This window comes from Arvicanthis niloticus, chromosome 29, assembly GCF_011762505.2.
Source record: "Arvicanthis niloticus isolate mArvNil1 chromosome 29, mArvNil1.pat.X, whole genome shotgun sequence".
Lineage (NCBI taxonomy): Eukaryota > Metazoa > Chordata > Mammalia > Rodentia > Muridae > Arvicanthis > Arvicanthis niloticus.
In genome coordinates, this window is record NC_133437.1 from 17,343,270 (window position 1) to 17,363,290 (window position 20,021).

Below are 20,021 nucleotides of genomic sequence, written 5' to 3' on the forward strand. Positions count from 1 at the left end.
AGGCACCCTTCAGAAGCAGAGGAGATGTGTGGACAAGCTCTGGTGTGGAAGAGAGTGAGCGCAGCTGGTCTTCTCTGCTCCCTTCTTCTGGGACCACATGTTCAGATGACGTGGCCCAGGGGGGTGGGGCCTGGCTTTCAGAAAGCAGCTCAGTGGTTTGTGGGAGGAGAGCACGTTCAGCTGCAGAGACCTCATTGGATGAAGATAGCCCAATGGCTTCCTTTTCTTCTTCTAACAGGGTTGCAGGCTCAGAAAGGCCTTTTGGTTCGAATTGGGACACGTCATCTATTATTTTGGGGAGGGATTCCTGTGTTGCATTTTGTGAAACTGAGGGTTTAAATGCCAGATCTGAATCTGATGTGAAACTTCCACTTTCTAGACCCTCATCTTCCGATAGAGCTGCTTGTCTCAGTGTGGCAGCCAGGGATGGTGGCAAATGGCATTCAGACGCCTTCTCGATTAGTGATGGTGAGTGAGGGTATTCAGAAGCAGCATCCCCAGCCGGGGAAAGTACCCCACTATCGTCTTTCTCATTTTCCGCCTGAATAATGGGCTCAGAAACATGTTGGGACTTTAATGGGAGCTTGTGGTCACCTGTTCTCACCAGCAACTCTTGCGCATGCCCTGGAACACAATACTCAGCCACAGATACAGAATTTGGTGAGTGGCACGTGCTCTCTGAGGCCTCATCTCCAGACAGGGCCAGATCGTCTGGTGAAACTGTGGAAAAGAGTGGGGACTGGGTGGCAGGTATCTTCTCAGTGGTGGATGGAGAGAGAGAGTGCTCAGATACAGAGGTCACAGCTGGGGAATAAGACTCACGTTCCTCGTCATCCTCTGAAAAGACTGCAGGTTCAGAGCTAGATTTCACATCAGATACAGAAACTGCCTCTACTTCTAGTTTCTCTGGTTTATGGTTCAAATCCTGTAGGACTGAATACTCAGATACAAAAGCAGAATCAGTGGAAACAGACTCGATTTCCTCTCTTTCTTCCTCAGACAAAGTGATATGTTCAGGTGTGAATGTCATCTGTGATGGAAGAATGGATTCTTTTCTGTGTTCCACTTCAGGGGACAGAGGCGATGGGGAAGCCTTCTCAGAAACTAAAGGACTTTCTGGGTAATCAAGTTCTATGATCTCTTCTTCTAGACTAGAATCTTCGAGTTCAGTGGTATCCGTGATTGGTGTAGAAGTTTCCACTCCCCTCTCTAGTTCTTGTGATGCAAGGGAGAGAGGCCGCTTGAATTCATGCTCCTCTTCTCTGTGGACTATGGGCTCAGGCGCATGCTCCTCCTCTCTGTGAACTATGGGCTCAGGCGCATGCTCCTCCTCTCTGTGGACTATGGGCTCAGGCGCATGCTCCTCCTCTCTGTGAACTATGGGCTCAGGCGCATGCTCCTCCTCTCTGTGGACTATGGGCTCAGGCGCATGCTCCTCTTCTCTGTGAACTATGGGCTCAGGCGCATGCTCCTCTTCTCTGTGGACTATGGGCTCAGGAACATGCTCCTCCTCTCTGTGGACTATGGGCTCAGGCACATGCTCCCCCTCTATGTGGCCTATGGGCTCAGGCGCATGTTCCTCTTCTCTGTGAACTATGGGCTCAGGCGCATGCTCCTCCTCTATGTGGCCTATGGGCTCAGGCGCATGCTCCTCTTCTCTGTGAACTATGGGCTCAGGCGCATGCTCCTCCTCTCTGTGGACTATGGGCTCAGATGAGGTCACATATTCAGACACTTGTTCTATTTCTTCTGTTGAAATCGGCTCTAGCCCTTCCATGTCTGGCTCAAACCTTTCTTGGATGGCTGGTGCTGGTCTTGGTGATCCTGTCTCCAAAGACTCCTTTTCTGCCTCCCGTGACATGGAATTGTTGACAGAAACCATGCCTTCCTGTTTCCCATCATCAGCTGAGCCCGACAAGACTGTAGCATCATCCTCTGAACTTTCCATTCCTTGTGAGTTCTGTTCCAATTCTTCCTTTGCTCCTTCAAGGACCATGGTTGCTGGAGTGCTGGGTCGTTCTGTTCTGTGGGTCTTTGATTTATCAACTGGCTGTTGTGGCACTGTCTGTGGAGGTCTGAGATGTTCTTCTTGATCTGCTGTATCATTTCTGGAATAAGAGGGAAATGTGTGTTCTGTTGAAGATGTAGCATTTAAGCGAGAATCGACATACGTTTTCTTTTGCTCTTCATGACCAAACAATGAGGTCATGGACCCTTTGGAGAGGGCACCTCTCCACGGTGGAGCAGGCTCTCTTGCCGTGTCTTCTTCTGGGCTCTGGGCTAATTTCCTTTGGGAAACTATGTTAGAACCATCATTGCTCAAATCCGGCTCTAGACTAATGGATGACTCTTTCCCTCTCCTGTAATGTATTTCCTTAATTACATAACCTTTTGGCAACGTCCCATAAAATTGTAGAGGAATTAATTCTTCTTTAACTGAATTGAACATCTTTATTTTGTATTGTACCGTTCCTATGTAGACTGGCTTCAACACTAATGGTTTGTGCTCTTTGTAGATAGCCCCAGTGATGGGAGGCGTATTTGATGCAGTCTTCTTCCTTCTTGATTTATCATAAGTGCCGATAGATGACTTTTCTTTCTCAGTATTGAGCACGGGGCTTTCTGAAATTAAAGGACCATCTTCTTGGTTTGTCAGAACATCTTGCGATTCCAGAGAATTTCTCTTTTTGCTTCCTTTCCGGCGCAGTGATGGTGAGCCACGCTTGGACTTCTGAGTTCTTTTCCGTGTCCTTTTAACTTCATCCATAATAAAGGAAACACTTCCTGGAGGAGAAGTCAGAGCTGACCCTTCCAAACTACATATTCCCGAAGTCTGACTTTCTCCTGAGGCCCAAGGAGTGGAAGATCTGCTTGAGTTGGTCTCCCAGGTTATGCCACTGTCTTCCCGTTGAACTGCCACCATGGAAAAGGATGGGTCAGAGACGATACACTCCTGCTTGGTCTTGCCCTCTTCATCCTCATCTGATAACCTACGGTGAGTAATATCAATAATTATATATTATAGTAATAAAATAAAATTCATATTGATTATTAAAATAAGAAAATGTAAAATATAGACATCAATACTCCCATCTCCTCAAATATGGGGTGAATATAAAATGAAATTTAAAAAGTTAAGGTCTGGATATCAGTGCAGTAGGATATCCCAGGCCAGAATGGCTCAGTAGCCAGCCTTCAGCCGGAAGGAAAGCGGAAGTTCACTTTCACAACTTCCCTATTCTGGGTTGCCCACCTGGTCTTCCCATGTTCCCAGTCTCTAAGGCTCCCTTCTCTCACCAGTACCCACATGTGACCCTGGCATCTGTGCTCTTTGTTCTCACAGGTGCCCCAAACCTGCTGTGGACCACCCACCCCACCTGCTTCCTAACTGGCCAGGAGTCTGACTCCTGCCTCTTTTATTGGCCTGGTCTCAGCCCTTCCTATTTTCCTTCCAGCTGGCTTTCCCAAGCCTCCCATTAGCAATAAATGTCGAGTACTTGCAAAACAGGAAGATCCTTGGCTCAGAATTCCTATCTGATTTTATTTCCCAGCACCTGCCTCCCTGTACCCCTACAGGATAAACGTCTATTATAACTACAACTGTGTAGCACAGAGTGGTATTTGGTTAACTGTGCATAAACAACCATGGTCCTAGGGAATCAGAGTGGAGCTGGGGACTTCCTTTTGCCGAGTGTCACTGTAGCCATCATGACATCATAGGTAGTGAATTAATTATGTCTGTGATGATACTGGGGAAATCTCTACTACATTTCCAGTTGCATAACAGTGTAACATACAATCACATAAAGTATAAAGTGCTTGATAATGGATAAGCCATGTTATCAGTCTACGCTACGTACTCTTTAGTTTGGAATATATTTCTAACTTAAAAAACAAAAGACCAGCATTTGTTTAGCATGTGGAAAACCGTGGGTTTGACTCCCAGAACCATAAAGAAAAGTTTATGTAAGGTCCTACGCCCTGGCATGGTATGCCGGCAGCTTCCTCTTCCAAGCCTTACCTCTTAGTTGCCTCTGGAGGCCATGGTCAGGGTTGACCTCTACCATCTAGTGCGAGTACATGCTACAACACTCACAGAAAAATCAGACCACTAACCAATGCATTTCTTAGAGCATGGTCCCATAGTTGGTGTCTCTAATTCACGATCTAGTAAATATTTCATGGGCGCAGTTATAACAAAAGAGAGTCACATGCCACCATCTTTCATCATCTGCAGAATAAGGATAATAATTGAATACATTATAGAGTTGATGGAAGGATTAGATAATACATAAACAGGATGCTAAGAAACCATTCCTGAAACTACTCCTGGTATCTAGTTGGTGCCCAATAAATGCTACTTGCCATTGGGTTTCCATATCATCTTTGAACTTGGTATTAGACTCGTTTTCACTGTACATACATTTGGGAGGGTCGTGTGATTGGCCTGTTTTCACATATCCACTGAGACAGTGGACTCAGGCTTGGGTTCCATAGCACTCACTCTTCTTTGATTTTCCCCTTTCCTCCCCCTTGCTTTTGCTGCTCCTTCCTTTGATCTGCTGCTCCTCCACCACACCCCACCTTTTGTGCCTATCCAAATCCTATCTACCCTTCAGGGCTTATACTTAAGATTCTGCTGTGACTCCTGGCTGATTTAAGCAGCCATGATGTATATTGGCTACTGCTTCATAAACACTAAGCTGGAGATTAAGACCCCAGGAGTCCTTCTCCTAGGAATATAACTATAATTTGAGGTGATTTTAAAGATGCTGATTGGACTATTGTATTCTTCTGCAGCAAAAGAAACAAAACGATACAGCCGTTAAGTGTAAATATTAAAGCAAAGTACTTTTTTAAAAAAGAAAGACATATAAAATTCAGAGCCCACATTAGCTTTTCAAAAACCATTAGTCTCTGCTTCCAAGATTGGTTGCAAACTCTGGAGTGCTTTAGAAACACCTGTAGGAGCCTTAAGAAAATACTGCCACCACCCACACCTCTCCACCACCACTGCCTCTGGTATTACTGTTGGGACAGACTCTGGACCTTGCTATATCTTTGATTTTAAAGCTCTAGGGAGCTTCAGTGTGCACACAAGAGTTGTGAAGCCCTTGCCTGAACAAACCTACCTCTGAAACTTACACAGCACGCTTACAGAGGCTTGCTTGCTCTGACCCCTTCCTGGTGCCCTGAACTTAGAGCCAGGATGTCAGTGCTTGTGGCTGTGTTCAACCACCTTTGCTAAGCCTCAGCATCCCTGGAAGTCTATTGCAGAGGTTGCAGATGTGCCCAGCCTTTATCTCCCCAGTGCCCAGCACATCGAGGCATCGGCCTCTTCCTCGGCTACAGTCTGTACAAAGTATCAGAAAGTTCTGCAGACGACCTGGGTGAAAGGAACTGGGAAGAAGCGGGAAGAATTCATTTCTCCATTTTCCTAACAGTTTGCCTCTCCCTTTACTTGTTTTGGTATTAAGCCACTAACTTAATTAGGAATCAATTTTGGTTCTAGACTGAATTCCTTTTTTCTTTTCAGACTCTTTTACATATCTAATTAAGGTTATGCCTCAAAATGTTCAACTCGGGCTACTCCTCCTCTTTCACGTCATTCAACATAAATAGGATGGAAGTAAAAAATGAAAGTTAAACCACAAACATGGGGGTCAGCGTTGGGAAGGCCTGTGAGCGCGGCAGCATTGTAAAAGCAATTAGAAATTCAATTTAGAGTTCGTTATTGATTGTAAATTCCGTGTACTCAAGCAGAGACAGTTTCATTACTAGCTAGAATGAGTTCAGGAGTGCTGAACAGAGCACCCAGAAGGTAGGAATAATGAAGCAGAGGCCTGCTGAGGTAGAGTTGCCTAATCAGTCACTTGTGTATTCACTTACTATTATTTCTGCACATGATAAACTTTTGTTACATTTAGATAGGAAAAAATATAAATATAAAGACATAGGTCCTTTCCTTCCCTACTTGTGGAGATCAAACCCAGGGCCCTGTGCATGCAGGATAAGGAAGCTACCATGGACCAACATCTCCAGCGTAAGACCTTCCTCAAGAAGTTCACATCTGATATAGCAGGCCAAAATACATTAGGGGATTGCAAAAGGTCCAGTGAGGGGGAAGTTTCACAAAAGAAAGGTGCTTTTGTAGGTTTACAGAAGATAAAGGCGTTTGGGGATCTGTGAATATTAAGGACTTTATTCCAGGAGAGGGCCGCGGAAGATGGAAACTGAATATAGGAACAAGCAGACTGGCTCACTGAGAGACTAAACTCAAATAATCTTCTTCAGTGTTCCATTGCTGACACCATGACCAAGACAACTCTTATAAAAATAACTCTTAGTTGGGGTTGGCTTACAGTTTCAAAGGTTCAGCCCATTATCATCATGGTGGGAAGCAGGCAGACAGGATGCTGGAGAAAGAGCTGAGAGTTCTACCTCCAGATCCACAGGCAGCAGGGAGAGACTGGGCCTGGCTTGGGCTTCCGAAACCTCAAAGCCCATCCCCAGTGACACACGTCCTCCTACAAGGCCATACTGCCTAGTCTTTTCAAATAGTGCCACTCCCTGGTGACCAAGCTCCACTCTCATTCAAACAACCATAAACAGCAATGGGAAATGGCTGTCTTAGCATGTGTTTAGCCATAGCCCAAAAATTCATATTATACATTAGATAAAGAAAACATGAACTTTGTTCATGAAAGAGAAGTTGTCCCCAGAGAGCTCAGGAAAATTCCTAGGGTCGTTTCTCATCACATAGGACAAGTCTGCGCTTTCGGGTGCCATCTGCTTCGCCTAATTAAAGATGGCGGCCATGCACACCGTCTCTTCCTCTCCCACCGCATTTTCAACAAGCAACTGTCTGGTCATTTCTTAGCTTCCTATTAGGTAATGGTGTGAGGTGAACATCCTTCAGAGTCAGACATGAGAAGCATAAGTCAGGTCAAAAAAACAATAGACCCACAGTACCAGAGAGGAGCCCCGAAGGCTCCCTTCAGGGACTACCTTTCTCTGATTAAGGGGGGTTTTATTGTGTTAGCTAAGACCCATTCTATAAACATTTGAATCAGTGTCAACTTCATTAAAAATAGTTTTTGTTTGACCATGACATCATCATATTTTCTCTTCTATGTTGTTCATATGAATTACAGTGACCAATATGCAAAAACCAACGGTGGTAGTTTGACTATGCTTGGCACTATTAGGAGGCATAGCCTTGTTAGAATTGGTGTAGTCTTGTTGGTGGAAGAGTGTCACTGTGGGGGTGGGCTTTGAGGGCTTCTAGTGTGCAAGCTCCACCCAGTGTGGAAGGGACCCTCCTCCTAGTTGCCTGCAGAGTACAGTCTCCTTTTGGCTACCTTCAGATCAAGATGTAGAACTCTCAGCTCCTTCTCCAGCACCATGTCTGCCTGCACACTGCCGTGCTTCCCACCATGATGCTAGTGGACTGGACCTCTGAAACTGTAAGCCAGCCCCAATCAAATGTTTTTTTTTTTCATTATAAAAGTTGCCCTTCATCCACATACCCATATTTTCCCCAAAATCTTGAACTTAGATCTTTTTCTTGAGGTGTTATTGTGAGGCCTTTTGGGGGGTTCCACTTGGGGTTTAGGAATAAAGACACGGAGACATCTGCATAGTATAAAGCTGTTGCCCTGGTTGCTGGGTGTACTGGCTGGTTTTGTGTATCAACTTGACACAAGCTGGAGTTATCACAGAGAAAGGAGCCTCCTTAGAGGAAATGCCTCCATGAGATCCAGCTGTAAGGCATTTTTTTCAGTTAGTGATCAAGGGTGAGAGGGCCCATTACGGGTGGTGCCTTCCCTGGCAAGCTGAGCAATCCAGTAAGCAGCACCCCTCCATGGCCTCTATATCAGCTCCTGCCTCCAGGTTCCTGTCCTGTGTGAGTTCCTGTCCTGATTTCCTTTGGTGATGAACAGCAATGTGGAAGTGTAAGCTGAATAAACCCTCCCCCCCCCCAAAAAAAAAGTTGCCTTGGTCATGGTGTTTCTTCACAGCAATAAAACCCTAACTAAGACACCAACCTTGAACTTCTGAATTGCACTCAATATGGGTGTGGTGCTGTACATTTTGTACAAAGCTGGACTTACTTCTACTACTTGTTTAGGAATATCACTTCTTTCTTCATGAATAATACTAAACTGCAATATACTTGTATTTTTTTCCATTTTCATATCAAAACCATGCTGCTTCTTAAAGCATAGTGAGGAGTTATTCCCTCCTGCATTGTTCTCTGGAGAAGGTTGTTGCACTGTTCCTTAAGTATTTGCTAGAATTTCTTGAAGTGTTCAGATCTGGGGTTTTCTTCATGGTAAGGTGTTTATTCGATTATTCATTTGTTTTAGTCTTCAGAAACAGCCTTTCTGTATAACTCAAATGGGCTTCCAACTTGTTACCCTCCTGCCTCAGCCTGGGATAACCACTTGTACATTTAGGCCTGGCTCATAGTAAAGTGCTTAATAAGTAACTTATTCAGCAGATAAATGAATATTCAGACCTCTGGGTGTTTACTTTATTGAAAATGTATCTCCTTTAGCTAACTTCAAGATTTGGGGGTATTAGAATTGTTCATTTCTCTCAATACCTTTTAAGCAGTTATAAGGCCTAAATTTTCATCCACTTTTTTTCATTCTTAGCATCTATCTTATGAGAGTTTTTCATCATCAATACATAAGCCCAATGTTAACGGAAGTACAAAGTGGAGACTGTATCATATATCTCAAGTGTTAGAGCAAGTGGACAAAAATGTCACTGTGGATAAAAACGAACTGACAACACAACTAGTCAGATGGGTTTAGTGGACATACATTATGCATTGCTAAAGAAACTACTACATTAATATTTTCAAATTAATTATGGATTTGCTGATGTTTTTCTTTTTTTCTTTCTATCTTGTTGTTTTGTTTTGTTTTTTGTTTTGGTTTTTCGAGACAGGGTTTCTCTGTGTAGCCCTGGCTGTCCTGGAACTCACTCTGTAGACCAGGTTGGCCTCGAACTCAGAAATCCGCCTGCCTCTGCCTCCCAAGTGCTGGGATTAAAGGCGTGCACCACCACTGCTTGGCTTGTTGATGTTTTCTATATTATGACTGCCATCTCTTTTTGCTTCAAGTGTCCAGAATTTTAATCAGGAGTATTTTTTTTTTTAACATTTTAAGACAAATTCTTATATCATGAATTTCTGAGCCTTCTTATTTTCTAACATGTAAAGTCAAGGTTGCATACATCAATTTAAGTATAGCTTCAGATATTTCATGCAGAAGTTTTATGCAACATTTGATTTATTATTAATCATAAAATGTTCTAAAATATTCTTTGTGATTTCTTATTTGGTTCATATATTCTATAAAAATCTATTTCTCAATTTAAAAATATACGAGAATTTCCTTGTCATCTTTTCATTACTACTTTCTAGTTTGATTGCATTATGGTTGAAAGATTCCTTTTTGTATTATTTGTATATTTGTATTATTTGTATTTTTGTATTAAGATGTCTTTGTGTTTATGAAAAGAGCTTATGTTCTCCACCTTTTCAGCAGTGCATTTCATGTCAATTAAATCTGTCTGTCTAGTTGTGTTACCAAGTTGTTTTTGCCCTTAGCAATATTTTTGTCTGCTTATTCTAACACAAGAGATGTCAGTGTTTTCCACTACAGTTGCATGGATTTTTCTTCAAGCTTTGTTATTCTGTTTTTTAACTTATATGTTCTGAAACTGTATTGAAAGGTTAAAAATAGTTTAGAACACTCATATCATCCTAAAATTAACTTTAATCTTAATAAAATGTCCCTTTTATGTAGATGTATTGATTTATTTCCTAATCTATCAAAATATTGATAGTAATAAAACTTGCTTTGATTATTAATGTTTATATCAGACATATTTTGGCTGTTTACATGGTTATCCTGTTACATTTTAAAGATTTTTAATTGTCCTATATACTTATTGTGGTGGTTTGAGTGATAATGGCCCTCAGAGGCTCATGTGTTTGAATACTTTGAATATTTAGTCCCCAGTTGGTAGAACTGTTTGAGAAGGATTAGGAGGTGTGGCTTTGTTGGAGGAGGCGTGTCACTGGAGGCGGGCCTTACAGCTTCAAAAGCCCACACCATTCTCAGTGTGCTCTCTGTTGCTTCGATTTCAAGCTGTGAACTCTCAGCACTGCTCCAGTGCCATGCCTGCCTGCCTGCCTGCTGCCATACCCACTGACAAGGTAGTCCTAGAATCACCCTCTGGAACTATGAGCTCCAAATAAAGTCTTCTATGAGTTGCCTTGGTCATGATGCTTTATCACAATAATAGAAAAAACTAAGACACTTATGTTTTAGATATGCTTCTTACAAGGAATATATAGTTTAAAAGTCCATTCTGATAATTCAAACAAAATGCTGATCCATTTAAAGACATTTGAGGCCAAATCTTGCTGTCTACTATTTGTACTGCCTACTGTATGATCTTTTTTCTCTCTTCTCCTACTTGATTTTATATTGAATATTTTTATTATTAAAATTTCCTCGCTTTTATAATAGTCTGCAAGTTGTAGTCTATTTTAATATTCTTATGCTGCTGACCCCACAGCGTGCATCCTTGACTCAGTAACTTCTAACATTAATTGGTACTTTCACTTTTTCTTAAACAATAGGAGTACCATGAATCACTCTAATTTCAACTTACAGGCCACTGTAATTATATATTTTCAGCCTATACATTTTTAAGTTTCACAAGACATAATTACTTTTGCTTTTTAAAATGGTCAATATTTACTTAACTTCACCTACACACTAAACCTTTGATCATGCTTCCTTTGTTCCTGCATTTCCAATACTCTATCTGGAATCATCTCTGCTCTCCCTGAAGAACGGCTCTTGATAGTTCCTCTGTTGTGAATTTCCTGGTGACAAATTCTTAACTGCTTTTTCATTAAACATATTTTAATACCCTTCCTCTTGAAATTTTCTAAATTATTAGGTATTTTATTTCAGCACTTCAACCATGATTTCATTATCTTCCATCTTCCATGGTTTCTGTGGCTAAACTAGCTGTCAGTCTTATTGCTACCTTTCTTGTAAGCAATGCAGACTTTTCCCCCAGCCAACTGTCTTTGGGAGATTTGATACTGTCTTTCATTTTCAGAAGTTATTTTCATATGCTCAGAATGGATATGGTTCCTCAGATCTGTGCAATAATAATGCCTTTCATTATTGCTGAGGCAGCCACAGCCCTCTTCTCTTTTCAAATACTGCGTTTGCCACAGTCTTTCTCTTCTCTACTCATATCCCAGGTTTCCATACATTATATCATTGTTCTCACTATATCCTCCATGTACTCTGGGTGTCTTCACCCAGGATGCTGACTCCATACTTGGTCATGTCTGAACTGCTTTCTAAAAATCATCAAACATATTATTTTGCACTGTTATACCATACCTTTCAGCTCTAGAGTTTCTGTTTCTTTGTTTCTAGTCTCTGACAATGTTCTGTCTTATCGTTTCTTCCTGTTCACTCAACTCCATAAATAACTTAAGCATTACATAAGCACCATTGTACTCCAGAAAACCCTCCCTTCCTGTAGCACTCTAGCTGTAGCCTGAATCAATGTGGCTTTTTGTAGAAGGAGCGCTTAAGGGACTGAGTGTGCTCCACTGTTCTACTCCCAAGTTTCCCCCAATGAACTAGTTTGTGTTTTCTCTATGTGGCCACTCCCCATAGGGGAAAAGTGTGTGGGTCTCTGAATGGGGTTGTATCTTTGCTGCTGCTATTTTTTCACTTTTTTTTTCACTTTTTATTGACAGTTTTATAGGTTATATATTTTAGTCATTTTCACCTCTGTTACCTGCCCTTAGCCCCTTCCCTCCCCCACTGGTAGTCTTCTCAGTGAGTCCCCTTCCACTTTCGTGTCTCCTTTTTGTCTGTGGGTTTCCCTGCCCAAGCATGGGTGGAGCTTGTGTTACTCAGTGGAGCAAGGGCAATGTATCTGTGAATTCACTACTGAAGAAAATAACATTTCTCCCCCAACTAGCATTAATTGCCCATAGTCTCTTCAGGAGGGGTGGGGTCACTTGGTCCTTCCCTCATCCATGATAAAATATTGATGGGCCCAGTCTTGTTCAAGTCTTGTGGAGATCACCACGTCTTCAGTGAGTTTGTGAGTGCAAGGCTAGGTCATGTCCAGAGATGACTCTGATGTTATCTATCTCTTCATCCTCAGCTCTTACATTTTTTCTGCCCCCTCTTCCACAATGTTGTCTGAGCTTCCTGTGTGTATCATAGCCGTCTCAGCTGGGACAGAGAACTCCACCTGTCACTTACTCTAGGCACTTTGCCCAGTTGTAGGTTTCTATATTAACCACCTCCAGCTACCAGAAGCTTCTCTGATGGAATCTTATCTCAGCATTCGTCTATGGGTATAAATATGAGTATTTCGAAGGCAGGTTAAATGCACTCCTGTTTAGCAGCCTGAGAGCTGTAGGCTCATCTCTAGGGTCTATGACCTTCCAAATGAAAGGCTTTTGACCAGACTTACAGAACCAAGCACGAGTTCCCTCCAGGAAGCAGGCCCCAAATCCTATTAGAAAGCAGTTGGTTATATCCGTATCGTTCGACTCTTGAACTGGAGAACACATCTTTCTTGACAGTTCAAGGCACACAGATAAGTAAAACTGTTACTGGCTTTTCTTCTTTAGTACTCTATATAGAAACTTCTAGGACCATATAGCCTAGTTGTTATGGAAGAAGCTGTCAACTCAGCTCCAGCTTGATCTATCACCAATAACCAAAGTATGAGATAGTTTTAGCAATGGAGGTACGACCATCAAGTTCTAGTGGTCAACCAAGAGCAATGGCAGTATCCTATATTGGGTCTTTTGTGAGGGAGGGAGAAGCTCTCTTACTCAACAACCCATAGGAAAATATCCCACACCTGATGCAAGGATTTTGCTTAATAATCCAAGGCTTCTGGGAAGCGCATTATCCATTCTTGGGGGGCATATCCATTCAAATTCCCTTTTTATTGTATTTTTAATAAGATTATGAAACAGTAGGTTTCTCTATGGCTTCTTCATATACCCTGAGTTTCGATTGCCCTCCTCTTCCCTGTCCTCCCAGTTCCCTCCCTGTCTTGACCTTTCTAACTCAGTATTTCTCTTCCATCTTCATGGCCGATATGTGCTACCACCAACAACTCCTCCCTCTAATGGCCCTTCTGTCATTCAGGATTTTATGCTGGGTATATTCTTGTATCTCACTGTTGTAATAATGACATTTTGGTTTTGTAAGTGATAACTTAAATCAGATGAATTTCACTAAAGGTGTGGGAAAAATAAACAATTTATTACATTCCAAAATGATCAGGTCTGGTATATATAAAGATCACAAACCTGTTGAGGTTTCGATTGCTCTTCCTGGTTTACCTTCTCTCTCTTTCTTCATTTCACTGTGGCTCATTCCGAAACCAGTACTTTATTTAAAATGAAGTTAAGGAATCATGAGGACTAGGGAGACGACTGAGTGGGTAAGAGAAAGAGGACCTTAGTTCAATATCCCCAGAACCAACATAAAAGCTGGCGTACTCATGAATATCTGTACAGTACCAGAGAGACAAAAGGATTGATGGGACCTACTGGCCAGTCAGGCTAGCCACAAAGCAGAGAGCTCAGTGAGACACTCTGCCTTGTAAGAATAAGGCAGAAAATGACATAGGAGGAAGCCTGATATCCTGTTCTGTCCTCCACATGCACACACATGAGTACATGCACCTGCACACACATGTGTACACACACAGCATTCAAACACAGAAAAGAAAACAAAGAATTATGAATGGAAAGAACCTTATGGTCTTGTAATATTTCTTAGTTTAAAGGCTGGAGAGATGGCTCAGCAGTTAAGAACACTGGATGTTCTTCTAGAGGACCCAGGTTCAATTCCCAGCACCCATATGGTCACTCACAACTGTCCACAACTCTGGTTCTAGTATCTGAAATTCTCTTCTGGCTTCTGTGGGCAGTTGGTATGAACATGGTGTATATACATACATGCAAGCAAACTGTTCATATACATAAAAAATAATGTTTGTTTTATAACAGGAAACAAGAGAGAAGGAATACTTATATCCATAGTAAACCTTAAAGAGGAAAGTGTATCAAAGTACAGATGCCAATATCATGCTCTTTCCTTCCTGCGTGATCTCTATTTTGTTTTAAATTGGCGCTCTCCACTCATTCCCTAAAGTACCATAGTTGGACACAACTGAAACAGGGCCTTGAATGACTTCCATCCAGCTAAGATGTGTAACCGCTATGCTTTGTTCCTACTGGCATCCAGACTTATCATCTAGAAACATGTAGTTCCTTTCTCTGATAAGCAGTTAGGGTTGCATTAAAGTTCTATGTTGGAATACAATTATGAACAATAAATTGTGTTTTCATGATGCCTCTTTCACTTGTAAGTAGCCACCATGTGCCAACAGAACTACATCAAGTAAAGGAGGGCATTGGGCCATTTTTTTCCCAACTAAGTCTTTTAAAGACATTAAGTATTTTAATAGCATAACAATGGGAAAGTCACATATAGTCCTTATGCTACAAACTTTGAAAATTATATGTTGAAGCATAAAATGCCAATCAGGCCTGCAACATTATAATGCAAACTGTTAGTATTTTATGCCTCTCTTTTTAAAAATTGGAAATTCTTAAAACAATCAGTGATTTTTATAGTACCCATTTTATCAAAAATTTGATATTTTTCCACATGTGGTGGAACAGTTCTCTAATCCTAACACTAACTAGGGAGGCAGAGACAGGCAGATCTCTGTGTGTTTGAGGCCATCCTGATCTACATAGTGAGTTCCAGGACAGCCAGGGCTGTGTAGAGAGAGACCCTATCTCAAAACAACAATAATAAAATAGAACTTAATATCTATATTGTTAGCAGAAATATTAACATTCCTAAACAAAAGAAATATAAATTTTTAAGTTTAAAATTAGCTTATTAGCCCATTAAGGAGATAAGAAACTATGAAAAAGTGAACACAAAAATAGACACAAGAACAACTTATGAATGAATGAATGAAGAAATTAGACCATAAGAAAAAGCTTTTACAGATGTCCCAAAGTCCACTCAAGCTTGTTGTGAGTGCAAAGAATAAAAACCTTATTTTCTTGATGACCAGGTATTTCTGAAGCCTGTGAACCAGGGCCTTCTGTCACTTGACACCTAGTCACTGTGCCCTTCACAAACTGTGACGCCCACATGGAGTCTCACCCCTCACTCCTCTGCTTACATCCTTCTTCTCACCTCCATACAGATCACTGTGTCTTTCTTGGAGACCAGCTCCTTTGTCAGCTTCTAGGTTCTGGATGTTATTGTCTCAGGCGACATTTGTCATCCTACATCCAAGCCCTGAGCTTCTCTCCAGCACTGCAGACTTGCTGTGAGTAGACATCGAGTCATTTAGCAATTATCTATAGCTAATTAGTTAGTGTGTGTGTGTGTGTGTGTGTGTGTGTGTGTGTGTGTGTGTGTTACAGTGTACATGTAGAAGTCAGATGACAACTTGCAAGTGTAGGTTCTAGGGACTTAACTCAGGTCAGGTCACCATGTTTGGTTGCAAGCACCTATTGAATCATCCCATTGGCCCCCAGCAATATTTCTTCAATATTCTTTTCTAAATCTTTCTAAATATTCAACTTTCTTTTCAGAGGAACAACTTTCTTTTACTCTGGGCCCACATGTCACCAGCTTAAATAAAATTTAATTAATTATAGTCTAACAGCACAAATACAACCAGTATAAGAAAGGTTCAGGGACAAACTGACATGAGCCTACCTAAAACAGCTTAGGAGCTGGAGAGGTGGCTCAGAGGTTAAGATGCAAAGGGCCTGAGTGTGGATTCCAAGCACTCACATCAATAGGCAGATAACCACTCTAACTCCGCTTCCAGGGGGATCTGACACCGTCTTCTGATCTCTGCACATAGTGCACTCACATTTACAAACCCATGTGCTTCTAAAAGATAAAAACTAGAAATACATTTTTAAAACAAATACAGCTTGAAATAACTGGTGTTACTAAGGAGCAGTCTGCTCCGTGGAGCGATTGGCTTGCTGTGAGCATCAGTCTTTTCTGTAGGGAAAATGGAAAGCTCTGGGAACTCCCACTGGTCTAGTTACAGTGGCTTAGAAGGGCTTCTCTTTTTATTGCCAGTTTGCATTCATTGGCGTTGACCCCTCTTCAGTCTCTGCTCCATGCGTAACTTTAAGACTTGAGCAACCCACAGTGGCTTCCAGCTGACTTCAGAAAGGTGGAGAGCCATTCACTCAACAAGTCTTTATTAAATCAAATTATGTACTACTACAATTTTAAGCATTGTTTGATAGTAAGATTTCTGCTCCAATGCAAATTTTCTAAAAGTTCTTGAGATTTCACTTAGAATTAACCAATTTTGGCCGAGCTTCAGATTTGTGGAGGAAAGATAAGTCAGCTTTGTCACGGTCTCATCTTCTGAAACTTAGTATGTGTCTGGACAAAGCTACTAGAGGCGGCTCTACAGGAAAGCACACTGGGCATTTGCCTAAGCCTTCATCCATCCGAGAATGCCACTAAACACAGTAACATCCTAGCTGAGCTTGGAAACAATTTGCTGCTCCACCTGTACAATAGTATAGAAATAAAATGTGTGATTATAAAGATTTACATATTCTTAGTGCTTTGAAAGGAGCATTTTATCTGTAAAATATCTTCAAATACATGGTAGCAAGTTACTTAAAATAGCCAGTCTGGACACTGATTTCTTAGTCCTCGTCATGTAGAAAGACATTTGTTAGCATGACTTGCCTACCTTCTCGCTCTTCCCTAGTTTACTGCATTCCTTGTGCTATGGCTTAGATGAGAAAGGCCTGCAGTTCTCTGTGACTGGGTGCATACATCTGTCTAGTTCTAAAACTGGGTTTTGGAAAGCACATTATCTTCCTAGGTGCCCATGCCACCATATCTGATATCAGCCTTGTCAGTTAATAAAGGGGACATACATATCTTTATCTATCAATCCTTACATTTATCTAGCAATTGTTTGAGAACTTAGAGAGAGTCCTGTGTTGTATTTCTTCTTGCCAAGTCCCAGTGCAAATAACAGTAGCTGGTAGGACCTGAAGGATACTCCCTGGTAGGAAGAACAGCAAGGATACATAATCCAGATGCTTGTGAGTGTGCACCACAAACTGATGTGTTAAGGTGATCAAGAGAAACCCACCAATCAGATATCAGCAATACGCTGCTCATCTGCATGCTTCCTCCAGACACACACACAATCACATCATGTACAAACTTTAAAAACCAGAATTGTGCCAGGCAATGGTGACTTTTAATCCCAGCACTTGGGAGGCAGAGGCAGATGGATTTCTAAGTTCAAGGCCAGCCTGGTCTACAGAGTGAGTTCCAGGACAGCAGGACTATACAGAGAAACCCTGTCTTGAAAAACCAAAACAAAAACAAAACAAAAAAACCAGAATTGTGGTGGCTGTCATAATTCTTCAGAAGCAACACAGAGCAATTTTAAAGATGTATTATCTGTGATCAATGATGAATAATGTATATACTGAAAAAATAGCTGTTAGGTCAGAAAGAGTAGTCTTGGCAACTTGAATTTGATGATGGGGCCGGAGGTTACATTTGGTATTCTTAAAGAAAATACTTTAGGTCATTTTATCCTCAGAACTATATGACCATGTGATTACACAAGCACAGAAATCTTGAATTTACTTCTCTAGGCACTCACCAAGTATTTGGTTTTCAGTGACAATAAACAAATAATATTCATGTATTACTTAGTGGTTTTCAAAATACTTTTACATATAAAATCTCGTTTTATCTATGAATTGACTCTACTGGCTAGTTGTGCATGAACCTGACACAAACTAAAGCCGTCTGAGAGGAAGGAACCTCAGTTGAGAATTGAATTGGGCTGGCGAGCCTATAGGACATTTTTTAAACTAGTGATTGATTTGGGAGGGGCCAGCTTTTGTAGGTGGAAACGTTCCTCGACTGGTTGTCCTAGGCACTGTAAGAAAGCAGACTGAGAAAGCTATGAAAAGCAAGCCAGTAATCAGCACTCTTCCATGGCCTCTGTCTGCATCAGCTCCTGCCTCTAGGGTCCTACTCTTTTTGAGTTCTGTCTTGACTCCCTTTGGTAATGAACAGCAGTGTGCAAGTATAAGCTTTTCTTTTCCAAATTGCTTTTGGTCATGGTGTTTCATCATCGCAATAGGAATCCTAAGATACTCACCATTCATTTTCTTCAACAAAATTTACAATGTTGTATGTAGCTTCTGCTATCCCACCTTAACTCCAGGAACGAACTGTGCTACCAGCCCCCCATCCAGAGAATATTGGATCAATGGATGAAAAACACAGACACACACAGTTGTTCAATTTCAACTTGCCTTATTGACACAATTGTTGGGCGCTACTTATCCCCTGCCTGGAGAAGTGTATCCTTATCAATACTAGACTCAGGTCTAGTCTGTGAGGGTACAGCAGAAAATGAAGGGCCAGCTCTCCTGTTGCTTAACTTTAAGAAAATACGTGCTAAGAAGACAATTAAATGTGGTGCATGGGAAAGGAGAAAGTAGCTATGAGTTAGAGCATTGTGCTATATATGAGACCAAGGAAGACTTCTCAACTAAAGAGATATCTGAACAGAGCCACAAAAGAACAGAGCAAAGACAACCAAGATGCAGAAATGGGACCAGACTCACCATCGGTAATAAAGGGCAGAGTTGGGAGTTAGTTGGAGCAGAACGGGAAACCTAAGATGAGGCAGAGTTATGGATGGGATCCAACACAGCAGAGCCTGGAGGAGGTTTGAATGTTACTGGTGTGAGAAGTAAGTCCGACCACTACCCCTGGCATCTTCAATGAGTCAGAGATGAACAGCTACTCAATGCTCGTATAGCTGGGAGCTCAGTCACCATTAAACATCTTACCCCAGCACTGAACATCTGTACTCTTGGCATATAAACACTTAGGCTTATGTACATAAATATACTTTTAAGTGTACAACTAAAGACATCCTTATATTATAAGTAATTTAACAACTAGACAGGCTTTTCTTAATTGCCACCACTTTAACCTCTGTCTTGTGCCACACATAGCTCAATTAATAAATGGCATTTTGCAAATTTTAAAAAGCAACCATAAAAACAGAGCCTAGAAAAATAAATCATAGGAATTTTCCTTTTGAGTTCTAATAAAAAACTTCCAGTGTGCAAATTCATGGGAACAGATTGAGGAGTAATATAGTTCCTTCCTTCCTGGAATGTGGCATCGAGCAAGGAGCTGTGACTGCAAGCCCACCCTTGCAGTCCAGTGTGACTCCACCTGTGACAAAACGAAGGCACTTTCCTTGGAAGGGAACGCATTAAGACAAAGGATGTTCATAAGGGGCTGAAACAAACATTCCAGGAAGTAAACAACTCAAAGGCTTCAGGAAGTCCCTGAAACTGACCAGATTCACTAGGCTTTTCCTTCCCCAAGCATATATAAGCAGTAAGGACTGCTGAGAGATACTCCCAGAGAAGCTGAGCTGTCTGGAACGGACAGAAACCAGCCAAGCTACCTGAAAAAAAAATATGCTTCTACCTGTTGAGCTGCCTACAGGCAGTGCAGTGTGTACCAGGTTTCCAGCTTTCATGAGCTGTCACCCATTCTGGAGTGGACTTTTGGAGATGTTGCTGTTTGAATCATTTCTGCTCCTCTAAGACCCTTTACCCACATATCTGGAACGAATCTTGATAAAAATGCATGAGGCCACCAAGTTGGATGTCAGTGTCATTTGTCTTGCTGTCAGTTTTCTGTCTGGGGTGAGTAGACATGATCATGTCCTCCTGGGAACAGTGTCACACAACAGCCAAAGGCACCAGGTCTGGTACACAAACAGCAAATTTTTTTTTTATCCTTGAGATCATATGGGACAATGTATAGGTATGAGAAGAGAGATACGGAGCATAA

General features: G+C 41.6%; 1 protein-coding gene across 1 annotated transcript in view; it reads right to left on the reverse strand.

The window, feature by feature from the left end:
* The window catches only part of Cmya5 (cardiomyopathy associated 5), a 96,384-nt gene that overhangs the window by 57,051 nt on the left and 19,312 nt on the right, over positions 1-20,021 (reverse strand). The window contains exon 2 of the mRNA XM_076926950.1: positions 7-2,990. Within this exon, the coding sequence (XP_076783065.1) occupies positions 7-2,990 (2,984 nt within the window). The remainder of the gene's footprint in view (positions 1-6; positions 2,991-20,021) is intronic.